Here is a 17,600-nt window from a genome sequence, read left to right on the forward strand (position 1 = left end):
TGCCAAGATTAGAAAAAAGTGTCTATCACATGATTTGGCAACGGTGTTGGACAGTCCCATTTCAGAGGGGGAGATTAGAGAGATATTAGGGCTATGAAAGATGGAAAATCCCCAGGTATTGATGGTATTCCCAATGAATTCTTCAAAGCTTACCAGATTTCATCATACCTTACATTATGAAGGTCTGGCTAGAAGCTGTTAGACTCGGAGCTCTTCCCTCTAAGGTTAGCACTGGGGTTATCAAGTTAATCCACAAAAAGGGGGCCAAGGATGAGCTCTCCAATTGGAGACCCATCTCTTGTCTGACTTCTATTTACAAGATCTTTTCCCTATCCTTGGCTAGGAGGATCAGCCCACATATGGACAAAATCATTCTTCCAGAACAAAAGGGGTTTATCAAGAACATATATATTCTAGATGCAATTATAACTCTGTGGGAAGCAATGGAGTATGCCATGGAGTCAGGGCAGGAATACATATTCTTTAAAATTGACTTTGATAAAGCTTATGACAGAATTGAATGGGATTTTATATTGCAGTCTTTAGTTGATATTGGTTTTGGTAAACAGTTCATTCGATATGTGCATATTTTGTTTGGAAACTCATTTGCCAAAATTGCACTTAATGGTGCATTGTCTGATGACATTAAGCTGGCTAGATCCATCAGACAGGGATGCCCACTCTCCCCTCTTCTGTATGCTATGTCTTCACATGCATTGGGATGGTTGGTCAAAGATTGCCTGAGTCAAGGAGCTATTAAAGGCATCATAATTCCTAATATGGAGAAGGAACTTTGTCTGCAACAGTTTGCAGATGACACTAACAGCTTACTAAGCAATGATGACAGATCCATTGAGAGCTTCTGGCAATGCCTCACCACCTTTTGCTTGGCATCTGGCTCAAAGATAAATCATGGTAAAACGGGTTATAAAGCTTCATCTGGTTCTTCCCCTCCCTTGGTGGTTCAAGCTGGGTGCCAACAAATTGAAGATGGCAAAGTTTTCAGGCTTCTAGGTATTCCCATGGGATTCAAAGTCAGCATGAATCAGAGATTTGAATGGGTTTTGAATAGGTTCAAGAGGAAAGTGTTCTTATGGCATAATATGCAATCAACTCTACCAGCCAGGGTGTTTGTTCTGAACCATTATATTCTTTCATCATTGGTTTACTTTCTGGCTTGCTGGAGGCCTACCAAATCTCAGATGAACAAGATTTTCTCTACAGCTCGAAGATTTTTATGGGGAGGAAATGAGGACATACCCAAAGTTCCCAAAGTGGCTTGGTCCACATGTTGTCAACCCAAAGAAGCTGGTGGTTTGGGCATCTTAAATCTGGAGTTCCTTGCCAAGAAACTGGCTGCAAAATGGATTGTTAGATCTATTGGTTGTGATGACTATTGGGCTAAACTAATTCAAAGATCTCTCACCTGTTTTTGTGCAGCACTCCAAATCCTGGTCAGGCTTATCCCTAAGGGAAATTACTCTATGCCAGCTGGATCTGAAGTTTAAAGGAACTAATCTTATCTGCAAGTATTGGGAATCCTGGCAGGACATAAAGAAGGGAAAGTCCTTACCCCCTGAACTTGTCTATGACCTTAATTTTGTAATGCAGGATTCTATTTGGTTTGGCTACCATTCCCACAAACTGGGCATACAACTCTCCAGGAGAGCTCTTATCTGCTTTAAGAAGGGGATTAGAACATGGGGAGATCTGTTCAGGAATCACAAATGGATGGACATACAAAATATCAAAGAATCCTTTCACCTGCCAATGGCTACTGCCTTGTGGTTTGGCCCTATTCTAATCAAGTTCCATCAACAGGTCTCAATTACTCCCATACCTTGTCACCAAGCCAAAAGTCTTTCTAACACTCTGTTGGTGTATTATAAGACCTTTGTGCAGGATAAAGAGCTGTCTGATGTCCTCCAAATGAAGCTTAACTCCAGATGGAAATTATCTTGGAGCAAAAGGCAGTGGAGCTACAGGTTCAGATGTATATGGGCTTTTCCTGTGTCCATGAAGCAAAGTGTGATCTTGTGGTTGATTCTACATAATGGGGTGTGGACTAGAGCCAAAGCTAACAAAATCAGAGGCACCCAGAACCTTTGTGATAGATGTAAGACTGAAGAGGAGACTCTAGCTCACTTGTTTATCAATTGTCCAAGAAACAAACACATTCTAAAGACCCTCCAGAGAGCTGTCCACACTTTACATCCTCAAGCATTCAATTGGGAAGAGCTGCTACTGGGAAAGTGCCAGGGTCTCGACATCTATCTTTGGTCCCAGATAAGAGCTTCCTACATATGGAACATCTGGCGCAGCAAATCCACATCTGATCAACCCAATAGCCTGGCCCAAGCCTATTCCTTTTTGTATGAAATCAAATGTCTTGCCATATCATGTACTCTTAATATGAACATGGTTTCTCAGCTAAGTCAACATGAGATACAAAGGTTCCTACCTTGGCAAAAGTGGAAACTTTGTTTCAGCCAAATGTACTCTGTCCCTAGACTCATCATGTTTGAATGCATACATGAGATGTAAAGATGTACACGTGGGCCCTTCCTCTGCCCTACCTTGAGACCCTTCTCTTGTATTTTCTCCTTTTAATTTAACTTTTCAACTTTGCATAACCCCCCCCCCCCCCCCCCCCCCCCCCCCTCTTCCCTTTTCCCAAATAACAATAACTTTTCCTTTTGCGTGTGATCATGACATGTTGTTGTTAGATTTCTTGGAGATCATGACATGATATTGTTAGATTTCTTGCAATTACAAATTACCCCTTCCCGTGTGGGGGTACCTAAATTACTTTTATCGATCCATAAACTCTCACCATTTCGATTACCACAACTAACCCATTTGGTATTTATGGCACACTAGTACTTTAAATATGCTTGGGTGCATCTCATCATCAACAAGTTGCGCGATATTTTAACTAGTGGGAAACAAAAACGTAAATTAATTTTACCAAATAGTAAAAATCAAGACCAAGATGGGCAGACGTACATTCGCATTGGGGTGTAGACTTGGCGATCTTGTATTCAAACTTCATGTTTCACACTCTTGCACGTTGCAACACTAAGGTGAGGACAATTAACTCTACCCACCACACGTGACTCCCAAAAATAATAAAAGTGAATCACGTGTGTGTGGCACGCGCGCGTGTGTGTGTGTGAGAGAAAATGCAAAAATAAGCCCAAATTTATCAAATTCCCTAGCGGAAAAAATTGTGTATGGTTAGCAAAATGATTGTCGCTCAACATTGATCCGAAGACATCAAAGATGTATCTGACGAGACTTGAACTCAATAGCTAACGAGAGAGAGAGAGAGAGAGAGAGAGAGAGAGGCCGCCAGACCTTGTTGGCCGGCACCCAATAGCTTCCCTTGCATGATTTGAGTCGCCCACTTCCCTTGAATGATTTGAGTCGCCCACAGTCATTCTACACCAGCTCCTTTACCTTCTTCATCCCTGCTTGCATTACCTTGACAGCTTCATAAACTTAGATTTGATACTCGCACTCTTGTGATCGACCACTTCACTCTCACTAGCTGTTTCCTCACCAATGTCCATTTCCATATAGGGGGCAGAGGAAGGCTCTCCCTTCACAAGCCTCATTGCCCCCAAAATCTTCTCTGGAAGCTCATCTGGATCATTGCCCTCCAGCACAAAGGCTATATCCGCCGTGACAAGCGGAAAAAGACCAAATGTGAGCCTTATGGCCGTGCGTATCAGCATCGATGACCCTACATCCACATCCACTTCCATGTAGTGCTTCTCCCTTATGTAGGTGCACTTCATAATTTTACCCACCATACACACAGGCCACCTCTCCCCTATCGCCACTTGCACAAGCCATGGTGCCTCGGGGAAGCGAGTCAAGAGCTTGAGGCGGGCATTGCGGAAGGCATCATCCCCATCAAGGAATCTCTGCATAAGGGAGCCCTGGGGAGGGCTGCTGAAGCTAACAAAGTACAAAACCAGGCTGTGATGATTGTTGTTGCCCAGCTGCACGTTGAAAGCCCACACAAAAGGCTGGTGATACGGCGCGGTGTCACGGAGAGCGATGTCGAGGGCGGCGCGGACGCGCGAATGGGGGTGGTTCATGATGTGGGAGATGTGAGAGGGGCCTTGGAGTAAGTCAAAGGCAAGAGGATGGAGGAGCCAGTCAGAGGCTGGGATCTTGGCCTTGGTTGTGAGGTAATCGGGGCCGCGGAGGGAGAAGAGGTGGCAGGAAGGGAATGCCCAGCTGTTGGGGGCAGAGTGGAGAGACAGAGGGGAGGGCCCGCCCTGTCGCAACCTGTCTACCCAATCGCGGTGCTGGGCAGGAATAAGAGCAGCTGTTTCCATGTTTCCATGGGAGAAAAATCGGGAGCCGGAGAGGTAGAAGAGCCGAGCTACTAATAATTCAGAAGTGCATTCATTGAGTGAGCATTGTCCAAAGTGTTGCAGAAGAGTAACTTCTCTACTTACCGACTCTACGGTCTACCCACTAGTATTACTGCACTCGTTTGCAGCCAGCTCATTTGGTCTTTTTACATTAAAACAAGTGATAAAATCACGAGACCTGCACTTCAAAAATCACATTAGAACCTAAGATTGAAAATTTTTGACTATCACCAGATTTTGCATCTTAAATATTGACTAGTACGGCTTTCTCTCTCCCCCCCTCTCTCCCTCTTTATCGCGTGCAAAAGGGCTTGTTTTTGTTTTGGACTTTAGCCTTCAGGTCGCAAATTGCGACACATGTAAAGGGCTTCCCCCTTCCGCCATATATATTAGTAGATGTACAACTTGTTAGCATTTTCATTTTGAGAGCTCTTAAAGCTCACATAAGAAGGTAGATATATCTACACACTTCTTTAGCACCACTCTTTGGATCTATATACATCGATATAAAAGTTGCTTGCATTTTCATTTTTGGGCCCCAAAATGATAGCTTTGCAGCAGTAAGCCAACAATTCAATTGTAACTTTTCGTACCAAATCCTCGTTTGATGAGTTGATCATGAACATAAAGACTTAGAAGCATAAGGGTCTACTTTGTTTGTTAACTACATATTTTCCATTACGTGAATTTCTCGGTTAAAGGAGATTACAAACAACTAGTTATAGGGCTACAAACTACAAACCACTTTGGTCCAAATAAGCATTTTACAAGCTATGAAGTGGATGCAGAAAGATGATAGAATTTCTATGTCAACCAAGCACAAGGAAAATGGATTCCTTTTTATTTACTGTCTTTCCATACATACTCAACAAGATGAGCTTTTGCGAGATGTGGTGACTAGGTCTCTAGCCCCTTGTGATAATTCATCTCATGGAAAAAATTGCTTATAATTGATTGTGAGTTCCTTGTTTTACATTAAAGCAAGGAACTCTCTGCATTTTCTAAAGCAACATACGGATCACAACTCATTAGGGAATATAAAACTAATTATTGAAATCCTTATGCTCAAGACACAATACAAATTGGAAAGTGTTGTTATTACAAGGTCTTGCACTACCGTTGAACTTGATCCCCAATCATCAAGCTCCTATGAAATCATGTTTGGCACAAACTTGCTACTATGCTATGAGTAACTAGATTGGTTTGGAGCATTGGGCAAGAGTCAGCAGTCTACAAAGCAAGGACAGTCAAGGACAAAGAACAAGTGCACAAAAGGATACTAACTTTGTTAGTGACATGCAATGGTCTTGCAAACAACAAGAATTGGGAGGAGACCTATTGTGTTTTTGGGTACGCTTTCCTATGTGCATGCATGAAGAGGTCGAGAGCTGACAAGCAATAGCAGGCTTGGAGGGAAGGGCACAAGCAATAGTAGGCTTGGAGGGAAGGGCACAGATGGGGGTTGGGGGCACTTGAGCTAGATGAAAGAGAGAGAGTTAGATGAGTCTAGTGATAAAAGCATACAACTGAGCCTGGCCAATCAAGAGTTTGCATTAAGTACCTTAAAACAACAACATTACCAATCAATGGTTTGTGGCAAGTTCCTTAAACATAAAATCATTTTGTATCATCTACGAAACATATTTTTGAGCATCACCTTGCTCACAAAATTTGGATTCTGCATATTAGATAACAAATAAAAAGATCAAATAGCAAATTGAAGTCCCCATCTAGATACTTCAACACATGATCAAGTTGCAAGGATCCCACGATTTAAGTGAGTGTTGTTTTTGGAAAACTATGCATCATTTGTTTCTGCAGCATTGATGTGTACAAGTATGTCATACAAAGTTCATAGTCGGACAGCATCTCCTTAGAGTTAATAGTCAAAAAGCATCTCGTCCATTCAACTTCAGTGCATCTCAAGTTGTTCAGCAATATAGTCATGAAAGCATTGAAGTTGTTGAACAACAGGGCCTTGCAAGCATTCAAGAAATGGTCCGACTGGCCACTGCCTCCACAAAAGTCTAGCAATGGGATGACCTCGTATAAAATTTCAGCAGTAGAAAATTTCTAGTTGTAGACATGAAGCCTTTGAAAGCTATAGTAGTAGAGATCTTGCAGGCCACTACTACCTACTATGGGAGAAGTTTTGAAAGTCTTCCTTAAAGGCGTTTCTATTGCGTCACTCCCATGCATTGCAGCTTTTGCTAGAATTCAACCAAGCCCCAACTCTGCAAATGCTTCACAACGTACAAGTCATGGGAGGGTGAAAGCTGGCATGAAGCAAGTCCACATAGCAAAAAGCAGCAAAATAACACACCCAAATGTACTAAAGCTGCCATGGGGAGCTTGCACACACAGAGTGTCAGTATTTACTCTTTAACTAAATACTAAATGTGCAGGTCACCATTGTGGGAAACACTGCAAGTACAGCATGGCCTGGCTTCATGGTGAGAATTGCAAGTTGTAGGGGACTTTGCACATTGTAGTGGTGTGTGTGTGTGTGTGTGTGTGTGTGTGTGTGTGTGAGAGAGAGAGAGAGAGAGAGAGAGAGAGGAGCTGTGGGAGTGTGTGTGAGAGAGAGGGCAGTTGTGGATGTGTGTCAGAGATATAGAGAGAGAAACTAGGCTTACGGTGTCGCCGGATATGGTAGTCACGGTGATTTCTACACGCAAATAATTACAGGATGATTATCCCATATAGATAGATAGATAGATAGATAGAGAGAGAGAGAGAGAGAGAGAGAGAGAGAGAGAGAGAGAGAGAGAGACTATGCGTGTGTGTGAGAGGGAGAGAATGTGAGAGAGGGAGGACCTATTGGAGAGCCCGTGTGAGAGAGAACTTGAGATTGGGGAACAAGAAATAGTGTGCCTTGTGGCACGCAGAAAGTAGAGCAAGCAGAGATTGTCTCGCCTGCCCATGTGGAGAGCTGGTGCAATGCGGCGTTGATGGTGGGCATATTGGGCCAACAAGAGAAGACATGTAGTAATAGAAGTTTGCGGTCAAGATAGGGCAACTGCTGATTCTGATCACTTGCACCTTCATTCTATACATTGTCCTCCATTTCTTTAGCAACACATGCTCACTTTGCAATGTGTGTGTGTGTAAAAGAGAGAGAGAGAGAGAGAGAGAGAGAGAGAGACGCTTGTCAAGGGTGGAGCATCTTCGTGGAGTTTGCACTGTGCAATCTCCATAGCATTGGAGCAGTGAAGAATGAAGAAAGAAGAAAGGGATAGAGCCTTGGCCCCTTAGGAGAAGACGTGTCACAGTGCAGCCAAGATTGCTCCAAGGTCTTGTCAGTATTCCAAAGCCATCATTTCATTACTCCATGTTACTTTTATGAGCGCCCATGACCTCGTCGATCCAATCAGATCTTTTTTGAGTCTTAAACTCAATTGAAATAAACAAAACCATATAAAGTAATTTTAGTTAGGAAAAAGGAGGGGCATTACTAATGTCTTACTAAGGCATCTGCCTTTTGGGGCAGGACCAAAAACATTCAAAAACTAAATGTTTTATTTTAATAAAAAATAATCCTCTCTTTTTCATTAGCAAAAAGGGAAACCATCATAAGGCCTCCCCCCTTTGGGACAGGCCAAAAAGGTGACACACTGTCAGTGTTCACAAAAAACCTGTAAACAGGTAGGTACAATGCACCTGCTACATTTTGGTTTCTATTTCTACCTGTAAAATAAAAATTTATAATTTGGAAAAGCTGTAAAATTTTGCCTAGTTTAGTTATAATTTTCAAAAAAACCTGTAAATTTGAAAGCTCAAATTTTTACATTTGTTTGGAAAAATGTTCTTTGGGAACACTCCACACAGCGCAAGACCTTCTTTTATTTAGAGCAGATTCTCACGTGTGTGGCTTGACCCCAGCCAACAGCTCGATCACTGCATTCGCATGGGCGGGGGCAGTGCTAGAAAACAACCGGGGTCTAGTGTATTTTAACCAACTGAAATGAAAAAATCTCGCTTAGATTTTGAGCTTGCCTTTTATAATTTACACAATTTTTAGTGTAGTTACCGACAAAAGTTTCAAATTTTGACCTAAGAAATGGGAGAATTTCAAATTTTCCCTTATTTTCATCGGTTAGGGAAAATGTATTTTTCTAGCCTTGGGCGGGGCCTCGTCACTAATTGACACCTCCCTAGGGAGGTGGGATCAATGGCCCACGGTAGGCATCGTGAGGCAATCCGGGCAGTCCGATTGTCATTTGAACTAGGTGTGAAGTAAGAGTGAACTCGGAGGTATGTGCACCACACCAAATTTGGTGTGAACTCAATGTGAACACGGTGTGAACTAGGTGTGAACTGGGGAGGGTCTACACACCACACCAAATTTGGTGTGAACTCAATGCGAACTCGGTGTGAACTAGGTGTGAACTAGGTGTAAACTTGTCCGCGATGCCATGATCTATAAACTTACCACACACACACACACCTTTCACCGAGCGCGCGTTAGCCTAGTAATTAGAGTCAATCCTGTGGGGGAGAGAAAGTGGGAATCTTTTGCATTCCATAGGCAATCCAACGGTCACAATCAATCGGTGATCGTAAGCCGTTAATCCCACCTTCCAAAAGGAGGTGTCATTTAGTAATGAGGTTGGGCAGGGCATCATGGTGCGAGGACTTTGAGTCCTCCATTCTATAAAAAACGACATAGTTGCTCACCAAGGTTGACGTTAACCAGTAGCGCTCGCACATGCCCATTGAGAGCATGTCATGATATTGAAGTCGAGTAGTCCCTCCTACTCACAAGCAACACCATGAGCATTACCATGCTCTCTCTCTCTCTCTCTCTCTCTCTCTCTCTCTCTCTCTCTCTCTCTCTCTCGGCTTCTGAAAGCACGTATGCCCTACCTCTCTTAGCTTGTGAGACCTCAGAGTAGGGGGATCAAAGGGAATGTTGCACCAGGGTGTGGGGAGGAAAGGCATTCTGAAGGAGCTGGTTGGGGTAGGTGTGGTGACATGAGGGGCTCATGAGGGAGCACTCGAGAAATTCTGCCTTTGTTGGGCACTCTTGTTCCTTGCTAGAGCCTGCTTTTTGGATCCATGGGAGGAGCCATCCCTTTTATCGGAGAGGCAAACGGACAACATGAGGTTTCATCCAAAGGGCGATCGATGGTGGAGAGCTCTTCTTATGACAGGAGACACTCTCTCGAGTGGCAACATTGCGTGTATGAGCGAGCATGGCTCCCATCAAAGCTTGGATGGATTGGTAATTGTTTGATTTTGCTAAACGATGAAGGTACTCCTGTTCATTTTCCTAGTTTCTTGCTTTTTTTTATATAATGGGTTCCAAAATTTAGTATGACGGGGGTTGCGAGGTTCTTGTTTATCTATGTAATGTTTGTAATAGTTGTTGGATGCATAGTACTTTCCCTGTGTGAGGGTGCCATTGGTGGTGACACCCGATCTAGCCATCTTTAAGGTATGTGGTTAATGTATGGTGTTTCTCATCTTCAAATAAAAAGCCCGTTTCTATGGTGTTAATTATGGTCATCCTTGTTATTATTATTGAGCTATGTGTCGGGCTTGTTGACTCCACACATGTATTCATGGGTGATCGTCGATTATAGGCGCACATCACATTTAGGGGAGAGAGAGAGAGAGAGAGAGAGAGAGAGAGAGCATACTAACTGTCAGCCAAGTGTGGGCACACAAGTGTGGTTGGAACGACTCACAAAAGAGCCTATAACCCTAACTTTTTTCTTATTCTTGAAGGTATGGTTTGCTTGCTCTCCTTCTCTCCCGCGTAGACTCATGTTGTGTGTGAGCGCGCACGCGCGCGTGTGTGTGTGTGTGTATGTGTGTGTGTGTGTGTGTGTGTGTGTGTGTGTGTGTGTGTGAGAGTGAGAGAGAGAGAGAGAGAGAGAGAGAGAGTGAGTGAGGGCGAGTGAGTAATGGTATGACAACGGGGAGGCGGTTGAGCAGCGGTAGCGAGCTCCCACTTCATGGCGGTGCAAGATTCTTGTATCGACAGCTTACAGAGGTGAGTGACACACCTTCTGTGTCCGTGAGCTTCCCAAAAACATTTTGTGTGTTTGTAGCCTTAGTGTCTCACACATGGCGCACAACGAGTCCCCCGCAATACGACATTTTTGGCGTCGTTGTCGGGAGGCACTATGCGTCAAGCTTTAGATGCAGCAGTTTTTTTGTCTTTTTTCAGTTTTCTATGAGATAAGGTTTAAGGTTATGACAAATTCTGTGTTTTTTTGCATCTTTTGATCTTTTAACTAATTTTTGCAACGTTTTTTAACATTTTTGCAATTTACAACAGTTTCTTGCATTTTTTGCACTAAAATATGCATTCTATGGTTCTTGAACAATCTAAAAAAAATCTCAAATAAATAAATCGTAGAAAAACATAATAAAAAATATAAACACCACACAACTGGCCAAGGAGATTTGACCCAATAAATAAAGGAATCTCTGCATAAGAGAGCCTTGGGGAGGGCTGCTGAAGCTAACAAAGTAGAAAACCAAGCTGCGATGCTTGTTGTTTCCCAGCTGGAAGTTGAAAGCCCACACAAAAGGTTGGTGATGATGAGGTTGGGTGTCATGGAGAGCGGTGTCGAGGGCAGTGCGGATGCGTGAATGGGGGTGGTTCATGATGTGGGAGATGTGAGAGGGGCCTTAGAGGAGGTCAAAGGCAAGGGGATGGAGGAGGCAGTCAGAGACTGGGATCTTGGCCTTGGTTGTGAGGTAATCGGGGCCACGGAGGGAGAAGAGGTGGCAGGAAGGGAATGCCCAACTCTTGGGGCAGAGTGGAGAGATAGAGGGAACGGCCCGCCCTATCGCAACCTTTCTACCGACTCCCGGTGCTCAACAGGAATTAGAGCAGTTGTTTCCATTTGAAGAATCAAGAGTCTTAGAGTAAGAAGGAGAAGAGCTGAGCTACTGATTCAAAAGTGCATTCGTTGAGTGAGCATTGTGCAAAGTGTTGCAGAAGAGTAACTTCTCTAGACTACCGAGTTTACCCACTAGTATTATTGCACTCGTTTGCCAGTTCATTTAGTCTTTTTATATAAAACAAGTGATAAAATCACCAGGCTTTCCAGGCATAGTAGAAATTTCTTTTTGGCATGCAATTTTTCAAGTCCCCTTTTATATGCTTTGTATAATGCGATCAATTTATATAATTTGCCATATATAATGTTTACTCAAAGGTATAAACACAAAAAATGACAGGCAATTTCGAGCTTCCACCATGTCAAATGACATGTGGTTTTTTTGAAGCACTTGTTTTGATAGGAAAAATAGTCCTTGACAAAAAATAGGTGCCAATTTTAGGCCTTGAGATTCTGAGTCTAGATCCCACTTCAAAAGCTCTACATCTATAAGCTTAAAAAACAAGTGATAAAATCACATGGCCTACCTTCAATTAGATATAGCAGAAAGAAAGTGTATGTAATAAAAAAGAAAACAATGTAGTCATAATTTCTTAAAGATATGAATCACAATGCTAACGATTGAATGTGGACTATCTAAGATACAAATACTATATTTAAACCTCTATGTAAATAAGAAGAATTACTATCAAACTAGCTATGATAATCACCATGTTCATACCTCTATCCCATGTTTATGAAAGAGCATGTCTTTTTTCCTGATTGTTGATTAAGTACTTAGTAAATTGATTGACTACCTTCTAAGCTTGGGATATTTATATTTCAATATACAATCATAATTTTTAATATTATTTATAAACTATCTATGTTGGGGATATCATCCTAGGTCTTAATACACCTCTATATACACCAAATTTGTGATGTGGTCAATAATAAACTTCCATGCACTAAACTTCCTTAAACTATACAACATTTCAACCCCAATAGAGGGTTTGATTGCTCAAATTGTGTACATTTGCAACTATAACAAGTATAATACTCAAACCTCCATGCACTAAACTTACTTAAATTGCACAAGATTTCAACCCCATAAAGGGTTTCATGATTGCTCAAATCGTATACCTTTGCAAGTGTAATAAGCAAAGAAAAAACTCTTAACAAAAAAAAATCGTCGGCATTGATATTTTGCACCCGCAATTAGGGTAAAGTGCCCAGCTTAAGGACAATGAACTTGTGTGTTGCCGTGTTGGGGCCATTCTTCTTTGCTTTCAGCTTGGATAGACGCAAAAGATATGCTGCATCATGTGCTTTGAAACAAGCTTGGCTCTGTTCATTTCAACAACATGTGCATGTTTTCCAACACAATGCACAGTTCCCGATGCAAAACACTTACTTAGGACAGTCATGTCTCAGAAAAAGAACTGCATTGTTCCAAACTCGAACTCAAATCCCTGCAAATGAGAGTATTCCATGTCAGATGGGCTAGTCCATCTTCTCAAACGTCGTTGTGTGATTCTGGGGAGGAGGTGTGTCCTGTTAAAGGGTCGTGTTCTTTTATTGGGACTTTTACCCTAGTCAAACAAAAAAGCCACCCTTCCCAAGACAATTCATGTAAGATTTCTAGTCTTTGTACATTGTACACCATTTTTTATATCATCCGTCTCTTCATTAAACAATGACCAGTGAACTCAATAAAAGAACACATCATTGAAAGATCCATCACATAAATGTGCAACAAAATCCCCATTGACGAGTTCAAAAAGATACAAAAAAAAACTTTTAGATTTAAATTGATGTTAGGAAGTTGAGGTTTTCATAGCTTATAGGAGAAATCTTAGCAAATTTGAAACCTTATGTGTCTCATACTAGCACCAACATAATACTAACATTGGAGTTCCATCCTAACTTTAGGAGAGACAATGTAGGACACACATTCTTTATAAATGTTAAGTATACATGGATAAGTACATGTGATTATGTGTTTCAAGGCCAAAACAACCAAGAAAGACATATTGAGCACTATGTTTTCACTCTACAAATTATAAAACCTGCACAAACAAAACAACAAATTTGCCATGATGGCATAACCTTTGATTCTAGAAACACTCAATAAACTAAGTGTGTGGAAAATACTTGAAGCTGAGTGTGTAACTGTTTCCTATCCTTTACAAACAATTTCCATAACTCACCAAGTAATCCTCCAAATTTCCATAACCTTTGCAATGCTTGTAGAAAAGACTTGAAGCCGAGTGTGTACTTATTGTTTCATGTCCTGCATTGTAGCCTCTTGTAAAGGCAAACAAGAGAGAAATAGAATCTCTCTCTACTTTACAAAGGGACCAAAGAGAGAGAGAGAGAGAGAGAGAGAGAGAGGAGGAGAAGAAGAAGAAGAATAGAATTTTAACGTCGTAGGAAACTATCCCAAGAGACCTTAGAGAGAGAGAGAGAGAGAGGGGGGGGGGGGGGGGGGGGGGGGTTGTCAACACTGGATAGGTGGAAACCTCCTATTGTCATGCAAAGTGTAGAATGAAAGCCAGCTCCCATCACAAATGCATTGTCCTCTTGGATGCACCGCCAAAAAGTGCATGGAGTTCTTCTTGAAGAGAAAAATACAAGAAAACTTTTCAACTATTCCTTGTCATTGTCAATGCCATCAATCACTATGATGCAGTCAAGTTACTTCAAGATATCTAGTAGCACCACAATGCCCTCAAAAACATTATGGAAATTTGGAGGATTTCTTGGTGAGATTATAAGCTTCGGCAAGAGTGCCCTTTGAAACTTCAAAGGAGTCAGCTTTGGGACTTGAGTTGCTACACCATATGTAGCACAATGCAAGAAGCATGAGACGAAAGACACAAAACTTTTGGTTGAGTGTGTAATAGAGCACCTTGCAAACTCGTATCTCTTGGACCCAAGAATCCTAGTTCTCATAATGTTGATGCCTTGCTCCATCTAAGCTGAGTGCGTGCCCTTCCATTCATTGAGATGGTATTTGAAATTGGAAATACTTGTACCTAGATTTTTCCAATCACTTTGCTTGAAACCTGCGACAAACATCCAAAAGTAGTGTCAAGTGAATGCACGTGTCAAATGACATCTGCAACACGAGAAGACGAGAGAGGCTAGATCTCACGTTGACTACAATCTTCAACCTTGCATGACCAGCGGGTTTATGGGGTGCTCAGGATTATTGCTTGGGCCCTCCTCCTCCTGTCAATAAAGGCGCCCACTAGCAAGGGCCTATATTTACAAACAGTGTTGAATGGCAGTGTGTTGCTCTAGTCAAAGACATTGATTTAATGGATGCCATCAAAGATGGACATCACAAACTTGCCAAACTTGAAGTGTTGTAGCTGCTGCATGATTTTCGTAGCCCCCTCCAGTCAAACTTAGCAAAAAAGGGCTCAAAACAACGCTACATCCTGCCTCCTAGGACTTCTTGACTTCAGTGAACCAGGTGATTCCTTGAGGCTTAGAGGATGGTGACAAACATCACCGTGCATATCTGTTTGTCTTGCTAACTAGGCTCCCATATCAAATTGCAGGAGTAGGCAGCATTGCTAATGAGAGATACAAGCTGCCTCAGAGAGAGAGAGAGAGAGAGAGAGAGAGAGAGAGAGAGAGAGAGAGAGAGAGAGAGAGAGAGAGAGAGAGAGAGAGAGAGAGAGAGAGAGAGAGAGAGAGAGAGAGAGAGAGAGAGAGAGAGAGAGTCTAGACCTTCACGCATTTCCTATAGCTGGACTGTATTTGCCTCCACAAAATAGGAGAGAACTGAGATTTTGGGATATATATATATATATATATATATATATATATAGAGAGAGAGAGAGAGAGAGAGAGCGAGCATCTTGTTTGACTCATGCCAAGGCGATCAAACAAACGGCAGTGATCGGCCAATGGCCATGATGCACATCTACCCCACCTCTCCACTTCTCTTGCCTATGTCGTTCCCATTCTCCCTTCAGCCAGCATCCTTATGTCTCTATCCATTGGAGCTCACACAAGGCAGTCGGCATCCTCCTCGCCCATTCTTCTTGCTTGCACATGCCTCCTTAAAATTTTGATGATGCACGATAGCCCAGCCCAGCCCCCAGCTTGGGTGTGCCTTAGCTGGTACAAACTTCAACATGGAAAATGATGGGTTGATGTAGGATAACGAGTGGAGGGAATGGGCTGTACATGATGTCTCACCTGGAAAATTTTGTTGCACCTGTGATGCCCCCATACAATGGTTTCTTGCCTACCAACTGCCCTGCATCTAGAGGGAGCACTCTTGCCTAGCTGCACTCTAACCCGAGACACAACTCCAACTGTCTTGCATCCAGAGGGAGCACTCCTATCTTGCCCAATTGCCATCATGAGGAGTTCATTTCCTTGCTCCTCCTGCATTGCCTGTTATGTACCATATCTGTCCCCTTAGCTACTTGTGAGCCCCTTGCCAAGGGTTCCCACCTGCCCTACCTCAACGGGGTTGGTTTTCCCTCTTGCATGAAGCTCCCCTGCTGCTCGCTCAATCACGAGGCCACATTCTATGATTCCTATAAGTATCAAGCCATGAGCCCCAAAAATACCTACTCAATAACACATGATGACAGGTGATTTGCAGAGCTACACATGTGGCTCATTCCAACTCTCTCTCTCTCTCTCTCTCTCTCTCTGTGTGAACAATTGCGGGTTGGCATCTTGCTGATGGTTGCAACATGGGAGTCATGCAAGCGGGTGATGACTCCACCATCGCGGTGCACACCCACATGCATGGGATTCAGTGTTCTTGAATCTTTCTCTCTCTCTCTCTCTCTCCGTACCTCCACCATAGCTTGCAATTGTGTGAAATTTGTTGCCCATGGCATGTAGATGTGCATGCCCTCAGTACAGATCGGCTAGCGCAGCACGTCTCTAGTCGTGCTCTTACACACTCCCCTATGTGAAACCTACTACTCCCACTATCTCTTTTGGACCTGCCTTGAAATCCAATCGTGCCCCTCTCTTGTTGTCTTTTATGGTTGCAACAGCTTGCCTTGTTGAACCGCTGCAGACAAACGATTGAGAGAGAGAGAGAGAGAGAGAGAGAGAGAGAGAGAGAGAGAGAGAGAGAGAGAGAGAGAGAGAATATAGAGAGAGAGAAGGAGAGTGAGGTAGCAGGCTCCACCTCTAAAATTCCCTGAAGAGAAAGTCAGAGAAGGGTATCGCTCTATCCCTGCACTAGTCCATCTCTCCTCTCCTCACTCCTGCGTGATTTCATGTAGCTTTTGAAGCCACTTGCCCTGCACGCTTCTATCAACCAGCTATTGCCACGGGCCAATTTGCGTCTACCTGTTGCAACATGGGGCTGTCACGCCAGCTGTAGGCTAATGGGGTATCTTTTTTGGTACCCCTCCCACATATTTCCCTCCACTGAGTAATCTCCCCACTTCTAACAGTTAAGGCTTGCATTAAATGTACATATGCTTACCAGAGAAAGCGAGTCTGTGATTTTCTATTGTGAGGTCCACAACCCCACAAATTTGGGACGACTTGATAGATGGCCTCCCTTTATTCTCCTTTTTTGTTGATGACACCCTACTCCGTTTCCACAAAATATAGATACGAGTAACAGAAGAGAGGAATTCCTCTATCCATCATGTTCGTTGTTATAAGGGTCATACACCACAAGCAAGGTCAATAAATCAATAATTCTAATGAAAGCTAATTCCTAACATAAAGATAAAATTCCATTGACATATTTAGAATCTATAAACAACGCCTTTTTTCCTACATTTAAGAGGCACGGTCGCCATCCATAAACCATAAATATGACAAGAGACTTAGTCTAAACTAGCTAGAAATTTTGTGAAAAGTACCCAACTAATCGGATCCATAGCTTTCAGGGGCACGTATATTTGGAACGTCTCGACTCTTGGCACAATGAGTCTCTAGTTTCTCTTCTCTTGATAAGAGGGAGTGGAGAATTCCTCAACTAATCGAGACCACCTATCCTTGACTGGAAACCTGAGCCAGCCCCCACTTTCCACCCCACACTCACACTTTTTAGCTTGTTTCTAATTACTACACACTATTTTACATATACAAACATTGTTCCTTAATTAATTCCAGACACAAGTTCTTTTATATAGCCCTTCAAACAATACCAAAACAATTCAAACAAGGTCTAATGAAGACAGTCCTATATTTCAACAAAAAGAACTTTTCCAAGTTCTTATGAGTTTGCCGCTACCTGCGGACTTTGTTTGTCTAACCAATAGAGCCTTTGCAAAGGATTTATTTGCTAACCGTGAATTACACAACCTTCCCATTTCGCTAACCGCGAGGCATCTTGCTAACCGCCAAGCATCCTGCTAACCACGAGGCATCT

General features: G+C 42.7%; 1 protein-coding gene across 1 annotated transcript; it reads right to left on the reverse strand.

The window, feature by feature from the left end:
* Positions 1-3,002: 3,002 nt before the first annotated feature.
* Positions 3,003-4,498, reverse strand: LOC147450008 (protein ENHANCED DISEASE RESISTANCE 2-like). Its single transcript, XM_086520632.1, has one exon. The coding sequence runs from the start codon at positions 4,347-4,349 to the stop codon at positions 3,480-3,482; it is 870 nt and encodes a 289-aa protein (XP_086376758.1). The 5' UTR covers positions 4,350-4,498; the 3' UTR covers positions 3,003-3,479.
* Between the last annotated feature and the right edge of the window lie 13,102 nt (positions 4,499-17,600).

Source organism: Adiantum capillus-veneris, chromosome 9, assembly GCF_014529385.1.
Source record: "Adiantum capillus-veneris isolate H3 chromosome 9, ASM1452938v2, whole genome shotgun sequence".
NCBI classification, from domain to species: domain Eukaryota; kingdom Viridiplantae; phylum Streptophyta; class Polypodiopsida; order Polypodiales; family Pteridaceae; genus Adiantum; species Adiantum capillus-veneris.